The sequence below is a fragment of the Protomyctophum bolini genome, assembly GCF_963924005.1.
Source record: "Protomyctophum bolini genome assembly, chromosome: 10".
NCBI lineage: Eukaryota > Metazoa > Chordata > Actinopteri > Myctophiformes > Myctophidae > Protomyctophum > Protomyctophum bolini.
In genome coordinates, this window is record NC_137871.1 from 32,133,871 (window position 1) to 32,152,373 (window position 18,503).

Consider the following 18,503-nt stretch of genomic DNA (forward strand, 5'->3'; position numbering starts at 1 on the left):
TATGACTGGCATTCAGCTAACCGACCAGCCTGTAATCATCTTGTAAATGCCACCGCCAACGACGCAACATGCCTTAATGACAGCAATTTACAAAGAATAGTTTATCCTGTGAAAAGAATGTGTAAACTGTTCACGGATGCAATTAGTTTTGTTGTTTTTTGCGGGGCACTGAGAGACACTACGTACGGCTATGGGGAAGTGGAAATGAATGTGACATATTGAATATATCATATCCTAGAAATTGCGTATGCGTACATGCCGTGTTTAGGTTGAAGTTAGACATACAAGTGTCTGTTGTTGTTTGTAAGCGTAAAAAGGGGTATTTTTTCAGTCATTGAAGTTCACTGTCCTGTGAGTTCCTGCCCAGTGAGCATGAGAGCTGCTGTCCCACAGGACCTGTTGCCTGCCTGAGTCAGTGCATTAACTGCATTTATGCTTGTGGCACACTGCTCCCATCCCCCGCTGTCTTCTGTCTTTCTGTCAGCCTGCTGTGACAGCTATGTGCAAACTCACCCTCCGTCAAGACAAAGGTCTGGCTGGTATAGTAAACAAAATTCAGGGCTTAGCAACCTAAATTCCACGCACACACAGTCACACACAAACACACACGCACATATGGCCAGAGAAACTCACTGCACCACACCACACCTTCCTGCTGGGCTTGTTAGTTGCCCACGCCCGTACCTGCTCACAGCTTGAGGGAGGGAGACACCTGTCAAGACTTTCTCTCTGCTTGCTTGCTTACTCACTCACACCAGCCAGCAGTCTCTCTCTGTACACAACACACCGTGGTGCCTCTCTGTGTCCAGCTTTAAACTCACAGGGTGGATTTTTGGAGGCCAGTTGGACATACACACGCCTAGTGACTGGGGTAGGTACCAAGACTCTGCCTGCTGCATGTCCATTGAGATTATTCTAAAAATGGTTCTGTAAGAAATTCTTAGAGCGCTTTGAGCTTAACCCGTTAGTTTATCAAACTGATGGGCTACATTGCTTCGCTGAAGCCTGTTTTTAGCAAGAGATGTGGATGTTCAGGGCTGTTTGCTCACTCATTTTTTTTCTGGGTATTTCCTTGTCATGATTGTTTGTCAGGGTGTTTGCATTAACTGGCTTGTTTTAACAGTACGCTTGCAATTAATCACCAATCATGTGAGGGCTGTGTAGTAGTGTATATAACCCAGAATAAATAGGATTTATGAGCCTTCAGCATATTTGTTTGTCATTAGTATTCAGGCACAAGGTTCTCCTGAGATATTGAAAGCAACATGCTTTCAAAAGGCTTGAATCCACAGCCTGAGGAGTTTTTATTTTTTCTTCCCCTCTTTCCTACAACTTGTATTTGCATTTTGAATTAAAATGGTAGCACTCCCCAGTAGGGATGAGAATGAGCTGGCACACTCACACTCCATGGTTTTGCATAAGCTCTACTCTGCTTCTAATTTCTGATAAGGGGGAGAGAAAAGTCACCAGTGTTTTCATTAGTGTTCTCCTCGTTTTCTCCTCAACCCCCCTGAGCCTGCCAGACAGCGCTCTATGTTTGGCTGTAAATAACACAAGGGTCAGCTAATAAGGATATGCAAAACGAGGGAAGCAATTATTGGCTTGGGGAGTTGGGGCCGGGGGTAGGATCCAAAAAGTCACAAAGTCGATGCGTGTGTGCGTGTTCCCATCCATCTTTCAGGTAGCAGCAGCAGTATTGGTTAGAAAGTAGAAAGACAGGCTCTTCTGCATGTTTGAAGGGTGACAGTAGAAGAATCCTATAAACAGACAGAACACATGGGAGCATATGGCACAGGCCTTGTTTAACTTCCTTTCAATCTGATATCATATCAATTCCTATCTGCTCTCATTTATAACCGTCTCCCCATTCCCCTTTCTGCCCTGACGCAGGTACAGCCCGTAAAAGGAAGCAGATAGGAGAGAGGAAACATCGAGACTCCTGCAGCCATGTCAAACGGTGAGATAACCTGCTTCCTCCCTGCAGGCAGCAGCTGTGTGTGTGTATGGTGGGCTGGGGGAGGAGTTGATGATAGCATGGATGGAACCAGGGGTCATCAATGTGTACGTACGTACACAGACAAATGTGTCCGTGGTGCAGGCTTGGTCTTGTCTGTGGCAATTTTCTTTTTCCCGCACTATTGTAATGTTCTTATTTTGATCACAACACCCAATTACTGAGGTATCCATGCAGCTTTTCATCAGAATATGACATTTGATCTCATATTTACTACCTACTAGTGGTTCTCAAATGTTTTAATTGCTAGGACCCCCTTAACTCTGAGAGTGTACAAATGGAACCAAATCCATTTGGTTCCATTTGTTGGTTCCGTTCTAGATTCTTGGAAGATGGAACTTTGGTCGTTTGACAGAACCGGTGGCCATTTTTCTTCCGTTCCAGTTCTGAACCAACTTTTAGGGTTCTGAACCAATACATTTTCAGTGTAAACACTCTGAACTGGTTCAATATCTGTCTGGAAAAAAGAACCGAACCGGTTCAGCCTCGGTGGAAAAGGATCCTCAGAGTTACAGACCTGTTCTGGTCATTCAGGGCTATCTCTTTATGTGTTTCTGGTGATATTGCGGTCCCCAGACCGGTCATTGAGAACCAGTGGCCTATAGCAGGGGTTTTCAACTGATTATGAACCAACTGAGAATCAACCTGAGGATGTTGTGTTGGGAGGGGGGATATGGGCGTTGTGTGGGGGGAAAAATTAACCTTCCATATTAAAATCATGTTGCTATTGTAACTTACTGTATGTATGAGCGAGCAGACACATGCAATTAATTATGGGCAAATGTCCTTATAATGGTGACTCAACCAGGCAATCCAGTACAGTTTCCCTTGAGATTCTACCTCCCTGTTCTGTGGAAGTTCGTGACGTCTGACTTCCCAGTAACTGACAACATCGACACGTCATCATATGTCACCATCTCATTTACTGCAATGTTTCTCAACTTGTGGTCAATAAAATAAATTTAAATACAAATCTTCACTTTCCTACATTACTAAATGCATGGTCAGGGACCACATGCAATACCTTCACGGACCACCAGTGGTCCACGGACCACCTGTTGAAAACCCATGGCCTATAGTATAGGCTGCCGTATAGGCCCTATACGGCAGTTGTTCTCAACCAGTGGTCCGGGGACCACCTTGAGAGGGTTCCAGGTGGTCCCCTAAAGGCAAAATGATGGAGAGTTGATAACCAAATGGACCCTTATTAGATCTTTAACTCTTGAGAGTGTAAATTGGAAAAAACAAATGGACCCGTCATTTTACGCGTTACATTGTCTGCAATGCATTACTTCAACATAAGTCTACACAATTAGATAATGTAGATTAATTGTTTTTTTTTATCATTGTTTGGCTGTACCAACATCAATACAGCATGGAATTGTGGACACAATATTCCAAGTCTTGGGTCTGAGAGGCAAAATGTCATCAAATGGTGGTCCGTGGCTCAAATGCGGAATGAATAATGGACCTTGATATGCTATGAAAAGGGTTAAACCACTGGCCTATAGGCACATATTATTGATGCAATAATATGATATAGTACAGATATAAATATGCTGATGTAAGTGTGTGTGCATGTGTCTGTGTCTCAGAGGGGGACAGAGCCGCTGTGTTTCGGACCACCAAGGTGCGGACCAAACTCATGGGAGACAACTGGTGGATGCACAAGAACGCCGAACCTGAGCCTCCTCAAGCCCAGGAAGAAGAGAAACCTTGGTATGCTATGTTAACGCCATGATGTCTAAATATCAACGTTTTCTGCACATGAGAGATGACCATTGAATACAATAAATGCCTTTCTCGTACTACAGAGGGTGAATAGTTAGACCTAAGCTTGTAGATCTGCTTCTGTTTTCAAGCAATACTTCTGCACTTCTGCAGTGCTGTACAACCTACATTTACTCAAGTATTGTACTTGCAATATATTGTATGTACAATTTTGAGGTACTTTTACTTTACTGGTATTTCCAGTTTTCAATACTTTTACTTCTACTTTTGATTATTATTAGAACATGCATTAACCACTTTAGCCCTATGTACATTTCGTACATTTCGTATTTGAAAATAGCCGATCTACAAGCTCACAGTGCGTTGCGCTGCAACACATTGTGAGCTTGACATTCTGCAGTTTGGTCATTTTAATTCATTTCGAATCCCGGAATTTTACTTGTAACAGAGTATTTCTATATTGCAGTAAAGTAAAACGTGTGCATTCCTTTTCCCACCGCTGCTTGTCTCTCTGTGCAGGATGGCCGAGGTGAGAGCCGGCCGTTTGAACGGAGCCCCCGTTGAGAGCAGTCCGGTGGCCTCCCCCACGGTGGCCTCCCCCATGGACCCCACGGCAGTAAAACCTGTCGCTGAGAGGTAAACACTTATCAATCAATCATGCCAGGACCAATCGTAGTTTGAAATGATGACAGTGGTGGTGGACAGTAACGACTAGCCGCAATTTGCAACACTAGATTTTTTTATAATGGGATGAATCTAGAGTTGCAATACCCTCCATTGATCCCAGCCCAGCCCATTGATCCCATTGATCAATCTGCTTGTATTAAACAACGTTAAACTGACCAACATTTCAGCTGTAGGGCAAGCTTGAATTGTCCTCTTTCAATCTTCAAAGCGTCCACCGTAGACATGTTATGAGCTACTTTATGCTAAGAAATTTCGTGCTTTAAGTATTAAAAATGTAAAAGTACAAATTTGTGAGCAACCTTCACTTGTAGTTGAGTAATAGTTGACCAAGAGTATCGATACTTTAACTCAAGTACTGTGGGTTCAGTACTGTCCACCACAGTGGTATAATAAAGTACTGGGGTTGAGTACTGTCCACCATAGTGGTATAATAATCTTACAAATGAACCCCTGTGAGATGAAGAACGCTGCTGACAATAATCATTTCATGTCTTGTGTTATGAATTCAGAGCACCTCCCTCGGGCTACCTAATCAGGTAAGAATAACTTGCATGAATTCACTAAAATCTGCATTTCCCCCGGAACGATGTACATTCAAAACACGTTAATTGCCCGGGGGTATTTAGGACCATTAAATCAGAGCGCCCACGCCGCCCAGCAATTTACAGCAATGGAGCACATTTAGCGACGCACCAGGCGCTATCCCGGATGTAGCTGAAGTAGCTTGATGTAGCCAAAACACTCCCCAGGCGATCGACAACAACGGGAGGTATGATTAATTCTAACGCGACTAGTGACGGGACCGTGATGGGCCGTCTAAAACATAATCTTTGCTTAGAATTGGACGGAATGATTTAGATCAAGAGTTATTCACGTTTTAAGATTTTCGATTCATCCTCTAAAATGGGGGGGCGACATTTTCGATGACGTCTCATCCGGAAATAACATCTTAATGTTGTTGCAATAGACGCTCCCAGCCTGTGGTGCGATGCGATCGGTTTTGATATCAATAAATCTCCGTCCTTTTATTAATCTCCGTCCTGAGCGACGAGCATTACTAATTGATAGGACGGAGAACTCCGTTCTTGCTGCTCGGGGTGTTAATTACACACCCCTAAATGTATTTGAAATTTGTTTTGCAACCAGTACTGTAGACTCTTAGTCTAATATGACTCAAAATGCAGGTCCATTTTCAACAGTGTTTACTATCAATACTGTGACAAACACAACCTTCACAGCGTTTCAGATAACCATAAAAGTCTCTATGCTTCAACGCTGAATGACCAGACAAAGCAGTGTTGATTTTGAGTTTTGACTGTTTTTGGTCGGCTGTGATGGCTGACTTTACACTTTGTTGCATGCATGCTGAAAATAGCAGATCTACAAGCTAAGATCTGCTATTTTCAGCATGCAACCAAGCATAGAATGACGTGTGTATGTCTGTTTAAAAGTGCACAAACCAATATTTATTTACAATATAAATTAACTCAAAGCTTCAACATGATATGGGGTGTGTTAATCAGTGAAATCAGTAGTGTAGGTGAGTGGATGTGTGGTAATCTATATATATATATATATATATATATGGATTTCATTGACTTAATGAATTACTTAAACTGATTGAGTCCAATTAATTTACTCTCATTAACCTTTATTATTCAGAGGTGTTTTCACTAAGACTGAGAGCAAACCAGCTGCAACCTCGACCACTAATGGCTTCAGGTCAGTGTTCATTTTGACAGCAAAGTTTGATTTAGTTTTGGTCATACTTTAGTTATCTGAAATGTTTTAGTTTTACTTTACTAATATCATAAAATGTTAACTGACTGAATCTAACAAAGAAATATTTTGGTTGCCGTCTTAATGCGTGATTTGTACTTTTGTACTGCCGAGAATAGCTGATCTACAAGCTCACAACGTTGTACGTTTGTAGATTGGCTATTTTCGGAATGTGACACTGAAGCGCAACCAAGCATAACATGACTCGTCTTAGTTCTACTGGATCTCTTCTCTCCACTATTCCTCCATAACATTTTCCTATAGTTTATTTGTTCACAAAATTGTGTATATTATTATTTTGTCATAGTTTTCATCACCATAGACAAACATTTTCTGTCATAGCTTTAGTCGACACATGAACACTGCAACACTGGGTGATTAAGTAGATGGACATCAGCGATCGTAGAAATAACTTTTGAGTTTGACCACTCTCAGCCTGGTGTCACTATTTATTTTGAGTACTATGTCATCATAGGCCAAACATTAAAACAAAAAAGTATCAAAATCATAGCTATTTTGAAGTAAGTGAGTTCCAAACTCATGAAAGTCATGATCTGTCTCTATATTGACACTTTTGGTCCCGTTTCTTTGCAGTGGGAGTTCGGGCAGCTTCACCAAGAGGCCATCTGACACTTACAAGAAAATGTGAGTGATCTCTGGAGACTTCCTGAAGGAACTGCAGAGAATGAGAATAGACCACTTTCTTTGAATGTCGTCAGTTTGTCACTGTCCAGCAGAAACCTCTTATCGCAAATATCCTGGCAGAAACCAATCTTGATCTCAAATTTTAAAAGAATTGTTATGTTTTTCTTCTGAATGTTGACGCCCTACTTCGTCACACTATAACCGCTCACGTCAAATCATGCTATGTGAGCTTGTAGATAAGCTATTTTTATATACAGGTTTAATGTTTGACTGTCTTTAGTTCAATGTTTGTTTAATAAACACTATTGACAATGAAGGGAAAACTTACATAATTTTGTTACTCATAACGTCATATTGTCTCTTTATTGTTAATGACATTTAATGTTTGTGTTGGCACTGTTTGTTTTACATCACATCACCTAATCAACATGAGTTAGACTTTAATATATTAGCGCCCCTCACTTCACACGGGTGTGATTTTATTTTTATTTTAAGTCTGAACCAATGAAAAGTATTGACAAGAGCTTTTGACTAAATAATGACTACTACAGTGACGATATGCTTGTGTTCCTTCCCCTCCAGAGCGCCACACACCGTACGGACCGCTCCAGAGAACACCCCGTTGGAAACGGAAGGTCAGCTGAGCCCTGAGGAGCAGGAGAGACGGTGAGGGAGAGACGTTCATTCTCTCTGCTTTCTGTTTTTGTTTCCTCTGTTGATACCGATCAGGTTTGAAACGTCAAGCCGCGGATGATGAGCAGTGGTGAAAAATGTACTACTTCCTCCTATATTCAGCTACAGTGTAGTGTCTTACACAAACATTAAATTCCCATTGACGATGGATGGAGAATTGACGTCATACCGTATGTAGATGAGCAAATTGGCAATTTCTGTCCTACACAAAGATTCAATTATCATTGACAATGCATGGATGATGTACGATGATAAGAGCACCCCTCACTGGTGTGATTTTATTTTATTACAAGTAAAAGTCCGGAATTCAAAATTTACTTGAGGAAAAGTACAAAAGTATTGGCATCAAAATGTACTTAAAGTACCAAAAGTACTCACTATGAAGAATGTCCCATTTCAAGTTTTCAAATGTATAAAAATATTGTGTATAAATACCTCTAAACGGTAGTAGAAGTACGTTAGTAAATGTATTTAGTTACTTTACACCACTGATGATGATGATGATGGTATTAATAATAATATTAAGACCACACATTGTACACATTGGCACTAAAGTGTTCTGCTGTGCCTTGCAGGAGAGAGGCGGCCAGTAACGTGCTGAATACATCATCGGTCAGAAAGCGCTCCTACGTTCTCTCTGCCGCCAAGAAATATGAGTATGTCTCTCTGTTTATCATCTGCTGTGTGTGTTGTGCTGCTGACACCAACTTCTATTGCTGTGTTCACACTGGCAGATGCAAAAGATGTACAAAGCTACACAGCGTATTTGTAGCTTTGTATCTACCAAGCTTTGTATGTACCAAATTTTACATCCTAGCACAAACATTAAATGCCATTGACAATGAATGGACAAACATTGTAAACACAAACATTGTGTAACACAAACATTGATGACGAAGGTGAGGACGCAAATTGCGATTAGCCGGAATGAGAGGATGTATGATGTATGATGTACGATGATAAGAGCGCCCCTCACTTCACAAAGTTCACACGGGTGTGATTTGTTTTGCAGCAGCTACAAATGCTGAATGCATTTGTTTGTATCTTCACGTCGCTGGCTTCCATTGAATATGAATAGTGGACTATCTTTGTATCTGCTCGTGTGAACGCAGCGTATGATGAAAATATCACGTTGACGACGTGACGTCACACAAATGCGTGACAAAAGTCACATTTCTTTTTTAAATAAATTGTATTTTAATTCTATTTCTTTTTCCAAATAACCTTGCAGGAATACGGAAAAACCACCAGACACTTCAGAGGTCACCGGTAGTCCAGCTTTTGTGGCCAAAAGGTAAATAGTATCTCTCCCAACACCCCTAAACTCTGTTAGTTTATCTTCTCTTCTCTTTCTTTACTTTGTTTTTTGAGAGGGGACAATAAACATATCGACGAACAATGCATTCAAATTCAGCACAATACTGCAGTCAGTGCGGCCATGACAGCAGAGCAAATATACAAGAAGATAGCAAAGAAGGGCTACACACAACAATGAAACAAGATACCACAGATGCAAGCTAAAGACAGAATACAAAACAAATGATAGTATGAGATAAGTATATCTTGTGTGTGTGTGCGTGTGTAAACAGGGTGGAGATAACGGATGATGATGATGAACCTTCCGTCACCCCCCTGTCCCCTGTTTCTCCTGCGTCGCCTGTCCCCTCCCTGGCTACCCTACTGTCCTCCATTTCTCCTGTCCCTAGCTCCCCTGCTGCTGTGCCCGAGCCCACAGCACAGACCACGTAAGACTCACTCCCTGCTCCGCAAATTCCTCCGCGGTGGATTAGTGGTGGAAAAAAGTACTCGCAGCACAGTCACATTTGTTACTCAAAGGGACACTTCACCCTTTTTGCAAAAACGTACATGTTAAACTTTAGTCTGAACGGCATAAGACCCATACTCTGAACGCCACGCACGACGTGAGGCTGTGAGCTGAGGCAGAGGCTGTGGCACACAAACTGATTATACCGTAGTATAGTCTTTCCTGTTTATTACATTAATGTCCCTTTGTCTGTCTTTTGTTGATTTACAGTGTGGAGGCGATGGAGGATGAGCCAGTGGCTCCGGTAGTGGCAGATGTTGTCCCAGAGCCTGTGAAAGAAGAAGTTGTTCCGCCTGTACCTTCCCTCGCAGAAGATCCAACAGTGGCCGCCACCACCACCGCGGAAATAGAAGAAGACCCCTTTGCTCACATGAAGCCCGGCTGCATCAAGGTGTGTGGTGTAAAGTAGCAAGTACAATTTTGAGGTATTTTTTACTTTGCTTGAGTATTTTCTATTTCCAATAGTAATTTACTTCTACTCCACTACATCTCAGAGGCAAATATTGTACTTTTGCTCCACTACATTTATTTGGAAACTTTAGTTACTTTACAGATTTGGGTTGTTATTACAAAACATACATTACCCACTTCAGCCCTATATACATTTTGGCCATTTGAAAATAGCCAATCTACAACTTCACAATGCGTCGCATCGTGAATTTTGATGCCAACATTTTTGTATTTTACTCAAGTACACGTTGAATTCCGAACATTCACGCTTAACAGAGCATTTCTGCATAGCAGTATTGATTATTTCACATAAGTAAAACATTTGTAAAAAGTACTTTTTTCCACCACTGCATCAAGGTGTTCATCCCCCTGCCTGAACTTCCACCCGAGTGTGTGCTGGTGAAGGAGGAGGAGGCCCGTAAAGACCCGCGGCCCGTCGACTCGGACGATTCCGGGAGAGAAGACACCCCTCCACTGTCCCCCGTCCAAGGATCCAACGTCCTGGAATGTTCCGTTCCAGAGGAGGACGCTGTGAAGACAGACCCCAGGCCAGATGTGTCTCCTAAGCACAGGTCAGACCTCGTAACACTCGACTCCAACCTTGATATGATTGAAACACCTGGTCGAAAAAGATGGCACCAAAAGAAAAGTCCTTGCGGTTTCCACTTGGGTCCTATGTATTTCTATCAACAATTATTACGAAACAAATATTTACCACTTTAGCCCCATATATAGCGATCTACAAGCTCACAATATCCCAGAATCCCAGAGCCTGTGATTGTGATCTTGTAGATCTGCTATTTTCAAAAGAGAACTTGAAATGAGACATGCTGCACAATGAGTACTTTTACCTTTGGCACTTTTAAGTTATTTTGATGCCAATACTTTTGTACTTTTACTTTCACTTGTAACAGAGTACTTCTACATTGCAGTATTGATACTTTTTTAAGTAAAGAGCTAGCAGTTTTTCCACCACTGCCAATCAGTGCACCTGTTGTGTGGTGTTATCATGCTCCGTGAGCTCGCTTGTCTCCAATCAATGCTCAAGCGCGAGCCAAGCACCAGGCTCATGTTTGCCCAAAGATTTTTCTTTTTTCTACCATGTTTGATTTTCACAGTCATTAAAAATGAGAAGTAAACACGACTTCGTTTTTCCTAGACGGTTTGTTTGTTCTCGTTCTTTGAACACGCATGTGATGCAATGTCATCGTGTTTGTTCTTCTCATCTGTCTCTGCAGCGCTGCCGAATCGCTTGACGCCTTGTCGGAGACTCTCATTTCGTTTGACACAGGCTCAACAAGGTATTTGACAGAAGAGAATGACTATTAGTTGCGGTCTAGTGCGCACACACGCAGTGCAACTGTTTTATAGTTAATTGCCTTTGTGTGTTTTATGGCATTTGCTATTTATTTATTTCTGAATGAATGAATCCATCTCTTTAATAGTCTGTTGGAAACTCAGGATGAGAATGATCCATGTGACTCTGTTATACCGGGCCCAGACGGGTATAGACATAGTTTCTGTTCAAACACACAGAAAACTATACTGCCCTACTTATCTGTGTATCCCAAAGGTCAAATTAGTCTTTGTCTCTGGTCTCTATACTGCCTCCCCCTGGCCGTATGGGGAAAGGAACTGGTTGGAATAATGTGTTTCTTCCACACACTGCAAAGGCATTGCATTCATTATTTGAACAGAAGAACATTCTTCAGTAATGCACCCAATTCACAGATAACAGACTTCTATGAAAACTGAATTTACCCACTGGGATATACAATATTTGAAATTAAGTGAAATTAATTATCGTGTTTCCTTCAGCTTTAAGGATGCTGAGACCGTTCTGGAAGACGACAATACCACGCAGGTGGACACGCCCTCAGATCACAGGTACAAAACCATTAGGTCATTGACTGATCCTTATTTTACATAATAATCGATTCATCTGTCAGGTATTTTGTTTACTTGATTGTGTGTGTGTGTGTGTGTGTGTGTGTGTGTGTGTGTGTCTGTCTGTGTGTGTTTTCTTCCTTCTATCTGTACAGTATTGATCCTGAACCAGTGCCAGAAGTCAGCAACTGTATTGTGATGACTGACGACCTCCTGTCACTCACTGATGGGTTGGTTAAACATTAATTTATAATCATCACATAAATAAAACCAAAAACTTAGGGTGACCAGATCCAAACTGTTCGTTTGAGGTGGGGAGGTTAGAAACGTATTACTTAAGTTGCTATTAATTTCCTTGATTTTATATTCGACGATATAGGCTTAATATTGGCTATCATTTTGTCATTAACCCCTCTGGCCTTTATAACAGTAGACTAACAGTAGACTGACAGGAAAGGGGGCGAGAGATGGGGAGTGACACGCGGCAAAGGCCGCCGGGCTCGGGAGTCGAACCCGTGGCACGCCGTCCGGCTGACTTGGCAGCCTAGGTGCCGTCTGGGCCCTCCCATTTTTTTGTTTTAACATATTTATGTTTTTACCCTTCAGGACGGGAACCCCTTTTGGAGTTCTTGTTGCTATGTACAGTATATAGCAGCATAATTAATTTTTGTAATTTTTGAATAAATATTTATATAATAGTTTTTCAGAAAACTTAGGTCTTTGATTTTCTTTATTTAATGCTAATTTTGGTCATCGTGGGTGTTATGGCCGACTTCTTCTCGACTCAGGGTTTATTTGAACAGGCTTAAAAAAATCACTTGCAGGAAAAGGGACAATGAAACAGAAGGCCAACTATTGGGGGACTAACTATTATGGCATTTGAACACTGCCTGCCTGTCACAATGTGGGTCCAGGGTCTCAATGTGTGAAGTGTCTTGGAAATGAGGGACTGTCCCACGCAAAGGGGGACATCTGGTCACCTGAGGCATATCAAAACAACTATCCAGTTGATCATCTCCCTGTAAATGTTATCCACAGACAGGCCACAAGGGGACACTGTTGTTCTTCTAAAGATAAAGCAATCTCATCACATCAGCTGTCCACTTCACTTTGTGAAATCGTCTCTGAATCCTCCTCTCCTCTCCTCTCCTCTCCTCTCCTCTCCTCTCCTCTCCTCGATAGTCCAGAGGAGTCGTCAGCGGAGCCGGTTCCCTCCAGTCCGAGACGCTGGGGTCACGATCTGCTCGGCCCAACTGACAGCACAGTAACAACTGACAGGTACTCCCTCTTCACTACTGACACCACAGTAACAACTGACAGGTACCCCCTCCTCACTGACACCACAGTAACAACTGACAGGTACCCCCTCCTCACTGACACCACAGTAACAACTGACAGGTACCACTCCCTCCAAGGTATTGAATTATGTGTGTGCAGTGGTGGAAAGTTACCAAATACATTTACTCAAGTACTGTACTTTGATTATCATCACAAAACATTAACCACTTCAACCCTGTTTACTGTACATTTCGGCCATTTGAATAGAAGATATACTACAATATCTCACAATGCGTCTCATCGCTTGTAGATCTGCATATTGAGTACTTTCAGTACATTTTGTGTGTGCGTCATAGTGTGTGTGTGTGTGTGTGTGTGTGTGTGTGTAGTGACTCCGATCAAGTGAAGACGAGTAGCAGCCTGGATCTGCTAGCTGATGATGTCATCCCCATCAACACCGAGAGACACAGGTCAGACAGACCTGTGACACACACACACACACACACACACACACACACACACACACACACACACACACACACACACACACACACACACACACACACAGGACAGACAGACAGGGGGGTGACAGCCTTATATTCCCATCGTGTTCACGTAAAAAAAAGAAAGTCAAACGATGCGACGGGTCAAACGAGATCGACCAGCCCACAGCGCTCTGTGAGCTTGTCGAACGGCTATTTCACCCTGCCTGTACAGATGCCTGAGGAACATATCAACCATATGGCGTTTAAGTGGTTTTAAGTCTAAGCTCTGTCAGGACAGCTCAGCTTTCCTCTGAGTCTTAATCCAACAGCCTCAGTCTTGTCATCAGTCACAATCACAACAACAGCATTTATGATGGGACTGAGCCAAGCGACATAGCTTAACATTTTCTTTTCATAATTGATTAATCTGTTGATTACTTTTTCAATTTTGACTAATTTGTTTTAATTTAGACCACAAAATGACGGCGAAATAAGGCAATAAAGGAGCAAAATGATGATGAATGCTCCTCACACCCACAAGTTATCAGAACCCATCTCCAATCTGCCTAATGATTACCCCGACAAGCGAGAAACAATAACTTCTCATTTTTATAACGTGGAACAATTAACAAGCATTCACAGTGTGTTGTGACAGTTGCAGGTAGCGCAATAACATATTTATTGTGATATCATGTACAGCGCTAAACCAAATTCAAAATGGCTAAAATGGAGTTTGATTAAAGTTTTTCTCCATTGATTGATAGATTATTAGATTATTGGTAGATTAGTTGGACGTGACTAGAATGCAGTGGTAAGGTAACCTGCATTTCAAGTGCTGGTACTACATCTCAGATCCAAATATTGTACTTTTACTCCTATTTATTTATTTGAAAACTTTAGTTACTATTTACTTTGTAGATTTTGATTATATAAAAAAGATACTGTACATTTCAGCCATTTGAAAATAGTCCATCTACAAGCTCACCTCACAATGCATCGGAGCTTCTTATACATTTGAAAACTTGAAATGGGATGTTCTGCATAATGAGTACTTTCTGCCGTTGATACTTTAAGTACACTTTGATGCCAGCTCCTTTTCTCAAGTAGATTCTGAATTCTGAACTACATTGCCGTTCTACATTGCAGTATTGATACTAATAATAATAGTATTGCGCTATTTCCGAACGTGCCCTAAGTATGCCTGGTTTTCCTGGTGGGTGGTGAATCTGGTGATCCACCTGAACTGAAGCAGGCCCACCCACAGCTGTTGCTGTATGATAAAGGGGAGGGGATAATATTGTGATGTCACTATATCACTGTTTTTACCATTGGCACGTTTGACTGTCAAGGTTTCAGCCTCCAGGAAGAAACCCTAAATACAAAGGGAATACATCATTGCACATAAGAACCACAGCAAGGGGGTCGGTAGTTCTGTCACCTCACAGCTATAAGGTCCTGGGTTCGATTCCCACTGGGGGCCCTGGGGGCGTGTTCTCTCCTCCGCGTCATCAGTACCCATATACGAGGCAGGGTTGGCGAAAGGGTATTTCTGTGTGGAGTTTGAATGCTCTCATGCATAGAAGGAAGCATGAGGTCAGTCCGCTGCCCCCCCCAGGTTGGCAGAGGAAGTGTAGTGCTCAGGATTACATTATATAATTGACACTTGGTGAAAAAAATGAGTTGCAAAATCGATAAATATTATAGTAAAAAAAAAAGAACCACACCAAGGGGGCTAATGAAGTACTGTCACCTCATAAACACATGAAAAACTGGAAAACTACTATACCTTTTTACACCACTGAAACTAACTAGTATAACTATAATGTCTTATGTGTTCAATCATCCCCTTCAGCTTAAGCACTGAACAATCGTGCAACGATGACACATCAGACAACACAACAGAGGACACGACACCGCGCCAGGACGACGCCACACCGTGTATGGACTACACAGCGCCGCACACGGACGACACAGCGCCACACACGGACGACACGGCGCCACACACGGACGACACGGCCAAAGACACACAAAGGTACAGGGAGATGACATGGTAGCTGGGTTCATGATTTCATAGTATCGGCCCTGGGCGGCTGGCGTATAGCCGCCTGGGAACCTATAGGCTGGTAATCCAGCCTGACGGCGTGTCGCGGGTTCGAGTCCCGATCCACGCCAACCTTTTGCGGTGTGTCACTTCCCATCTCTCCCCCACATTTCTTGTCAGTCTACTGTTGTTCTATCAATAAAGGCAGAAAAAAAGCTACAGAATATCTTAAATAAATACAATTATAATTACATACTTTATCTGGGATGTTCAGACATAGAATGGCATAGAATGGATTATATGACTAATGAATATTAATTATGACAGTTTCTACTGTCTTAAACAATTCCACAGAGAGGATGGATGAAACCATTCTCTCTGGATGGTTATCCATCCTCTCAGGCTGGATCAAAGTATGAAACCAAAACATTCACATGAGCTCTCACAGTCCCCAAGCCTAGGTACACAACACATCTCACAATGCATGGTGATGTGCTGTGGTGTAGAAGTAAAGTATAGCGGGCCAAGCATAGAGCCCTGGGGACCCCGGTCAACAAAGTATCTATAGGCGTTCAGTGGCTAAACGGAGAACGCCACACACTTGCTAAGATGGATGGCTTATGTGCTGTAATGAGTATTGATTGTAATGTGTGTATTGATCAGGACCAGCGATCGCCTGGGGTGAAGCAAGAGAAAATAAACGCATTAAAACCCTGGGTTTTTTTGGCCGTGCTACAGTGTAATGTTGCCAGAGACACTGAGAGTTTGGCCCTCCGCTCCCCATCTGTGTTTGTATTTACCATTCTGACGCACATTAACCAGATTCTAAAATATTTCTTCCAAAAATTATACGTATTTGGCTGCGGACTCCCATCTGAAAATATGTTGTTCCAGGGACCCCCCCTTCCCCTCAGACGATGAGTTAAATACGTTTGTTGTGAAATAATATATATTCCGAGAATTGCAAATTTTCACGATTTTTCTAAAATCGCAGATCTACAAGCTGGCATTCGGTGCCGCGCTATGAGCTTGTAGATCTGCTATTTTTCAACAGCTGAAGTAAAATAATATTATAGTTAAAGTGCGGAGTCTGAAGAGTCAATGTGACCACATAACAATCCCTCTGACACATGACGAGGGGCGTGCTAACAATGGAGAGTGAAATAAGTGTGAAATTGTTTTTCAGCTTGGCTGATCCATTTGATCCATACCCGATAGGGAGAACATCCCCCGACAGGTAATCATATTGGATTGCTAAGCTGTGACTGTGTTTTGCAGCCGGCCTGATTCCTATCCGTGTGGCATGTTGCATGCATAATGCTGCGTTTTCTGATTGGGAGACACTTTGCCTCTATTACGGCTTTCTGTGACCTGCTGCAGTTTCTCTCTGAGTTGTTATTATTATTTATTATACTGTACCCTCTGCCTTTGCCACTGATACCTAGCATGGCATCTCTAATGTTACAGTTGCTTCAGTTTTCTCGACCCATTACCAGCCCTTCTAAACTGTGATCAGTAATAACTCATGACATGACGCCTATCAATACCATATGCATTTATTGTCATGCAAAACCTTGACTCTGCTCTCCGTATGCAGCTCTGCAGATCTCACCTCGCACACACCCCGCGACGAAGAGGAACATCCCAGCCCACAAATAATGAGGTGAGGTTTAGTTAAGTAAATAACGTCTCTGTGAGCTCATATTGCCTTAAGTGGTGTTTATTATAAAATCTGTGGATGGAATAATAGCCGTGACTCACAAAAACAACATGGCACTGAATGTGGCACAAGTTCAACAAATGTGTTTTTAATGTTTTGTGTATGTGTGCTTCACCTAGCATGAGTGGCGATGCGTTGGACTCCCTGGCCGAGGACGTCATCCCCATCGACACTGACACTGAACGGTATTACAGACAGTCTCAGTCTCTGGTGCATAGTGGTGTTGAGGGTGTCTGACTGACTGTCTGTCTGTCTGTCTGTGGTGGGGAAAAGTAGTCAAATGTTTTACTTGTGTGAAAGTATCAATACTGCAATGTAGAACTACTCTGTTCTGTTTGTAGAAGACAATCGTCGCGTCGTGAAGCCTATGCATTCTCCCATAGGCGGTGCACTCGCTTGATTCACTTAACAAACTAGAATTTGTAGAAGGTAATCTTAACTTCATGAGCTCAGTGAGCTTGGGCTATTTTTCAAATGGCCCAAATGTATATAGGGCTGAAGTGGTTACTGTATGTTTTCTTGTTTTGTGAGTTACTTTGACTGACTGACTGTCTCAAACTTCACTAAATTGCTGTTTTTTTTTTTTTGTTTGTTCCGCCTGGTCTGTCAAGAAGTTCTGCATCACCGACCAACTCCACTTAAAACGGCCACGCAATTATTTCATCATCGCACCATGGCAATTAATTTGAGACAATCTAAATGATCTTTTTCATGTTGCAGTGAATTTACATTTTCAAAAATAGATCATCCATTTCCACTATAAAAAAGTGACTTTTATATTATTAAATATGGACAATTTTTGAAAGTATATTATTATTGGCACCAGTCATTGTCGGTAATTTCTTTGCATATTTAAGTTGTTTGTCAATTATCTGCCCTGTGCTATATTTGTGTTTAGAAAGGTTTATTTTTATTTATGTTCCAATGTTCAGTGTCAAAAACATAGCAACCAAAATGTCCTGATGGTGACAGCCCACCCTCCACTGTGTGTCTCTCCAGTCTCAGTAGCGAGCGCTCCTGGTCCCGTACGTGGGAGACGGGCGTCCCAGAACACACCACTGCCACTGTAGAGGAGAGGTGATGATGACACACTTTGGGTTCACCCCCCTCCCCCGCCCCCTCTGCCGCAGTATACACACAGACACTCTACGGTCCACACAAACATGGGTTTTCAACTGAATTTGCTACTCTGGTTTTTGAGCGGTGCATAACGGCTCCAATGAACAGCTATGTGTACGGATGTGTCTGTCCGTATGTCTAATTGAGCA

The 18,503-nt window shown here is 42.2% G+C and overlaps 1 protein-coding gene across 6 annotated transcripts in view; it reads left to right on the forward strand.

The window, feature by feature from the left end:
• The first annotated feature begins 680 nt into the window (after window positions 1-680).
• The window catches only part of znf185 (zinc finger protein 185 with LIM domain), a 28,121-nt gene continuing 10,298 nt past the window's right edge, over window positions 681-18,503 (forward strand). The window contains exons 1-23 of one of the 6 annotated variants that reach the window (XM_080774189.1): window positions 682-871; window positions 1,891-1,957; window positions 3,610-3,733; window positions 4,265-4,381; window positions 4,942-4,968; window positions 6,095-6,154; window positions 6,806-6,856; window positions 7,439-7,522; window positions 8,125-8,205; window positions 8,781-8,843; window positions 9,139-9,294; window positions 9,585-9,765; window positions 10,182-10,396; window positions 11,063-11,125; window positions 11,643-11,711; window positions 11,867-11,941; window positions 12,894-12,989; window positions 13,379-13,459; window positions 15,327-15,506; window positions 16,702-16,752; window positions 17,113-17,178; window positions 17,355-17,420; window positions 18,235-18,312. In XM_080774189.1, the coding sequence (XP_080630315.1) occupies window positions 1,948-1,957; window positions 3,610-3,733; window positions 4,265-4,381; window positions 4,942-4,968; window positions 6,095-6,154; window positions 6,806-6,856; window positions 7,439-7,522; window positions 8,125-8,205; window positions 8,781-8,843; window positions 9,139-9,294; window positions 9,585-9,765; window positions 10,182-10,396; window positions 11,063-11,125; window positions 11,643-11,711; window positions 11,867-11,941; window positions 12,894-12,989; window positions 13,379-13,459; window positions 15,327-15,506; window positions 16,702-16,752; window positions 17,113-17,178; window positions 17,355-17,420; window positions 18,235-18,312 (1,994 nt within the window). In that variant the 5' untranslated portion in view covers window positions 682-871; window positions 1,891-1,947. Of the gene's footprint in view, window positions 872-1,890; window positions 1,958-3,609; window positions 3,734-4,264; window positions 4,382-4,941; window positions 4,969-6,094; window positions 6,155-6,805; window positions 6,857-7,438; window positions 7,523-8,124; window positions 8,206-8,780; window positions 8,844-9,138; window positions 9,295-9,584; window positions 9,766-10,181; window positions 10,397-11,062; window positions 11,126-11,642; window positions 11,712-11,866; window positions 11,942-12,893; window positions 12,990-13,378; window positions 13,460-15,326; window positions 15,507-16,701; window positions 16,753-17,112; window positions 17,179-17,354; window positions 17,421-18,234; window positions 18,313-18,503 lie in introns of all 6 variants that reach the window. The other 5 variants (XM_080774190.1, XM_080774191.1, XM_080774193.1 and 2 more) reach the window with 5 other exon arrangements.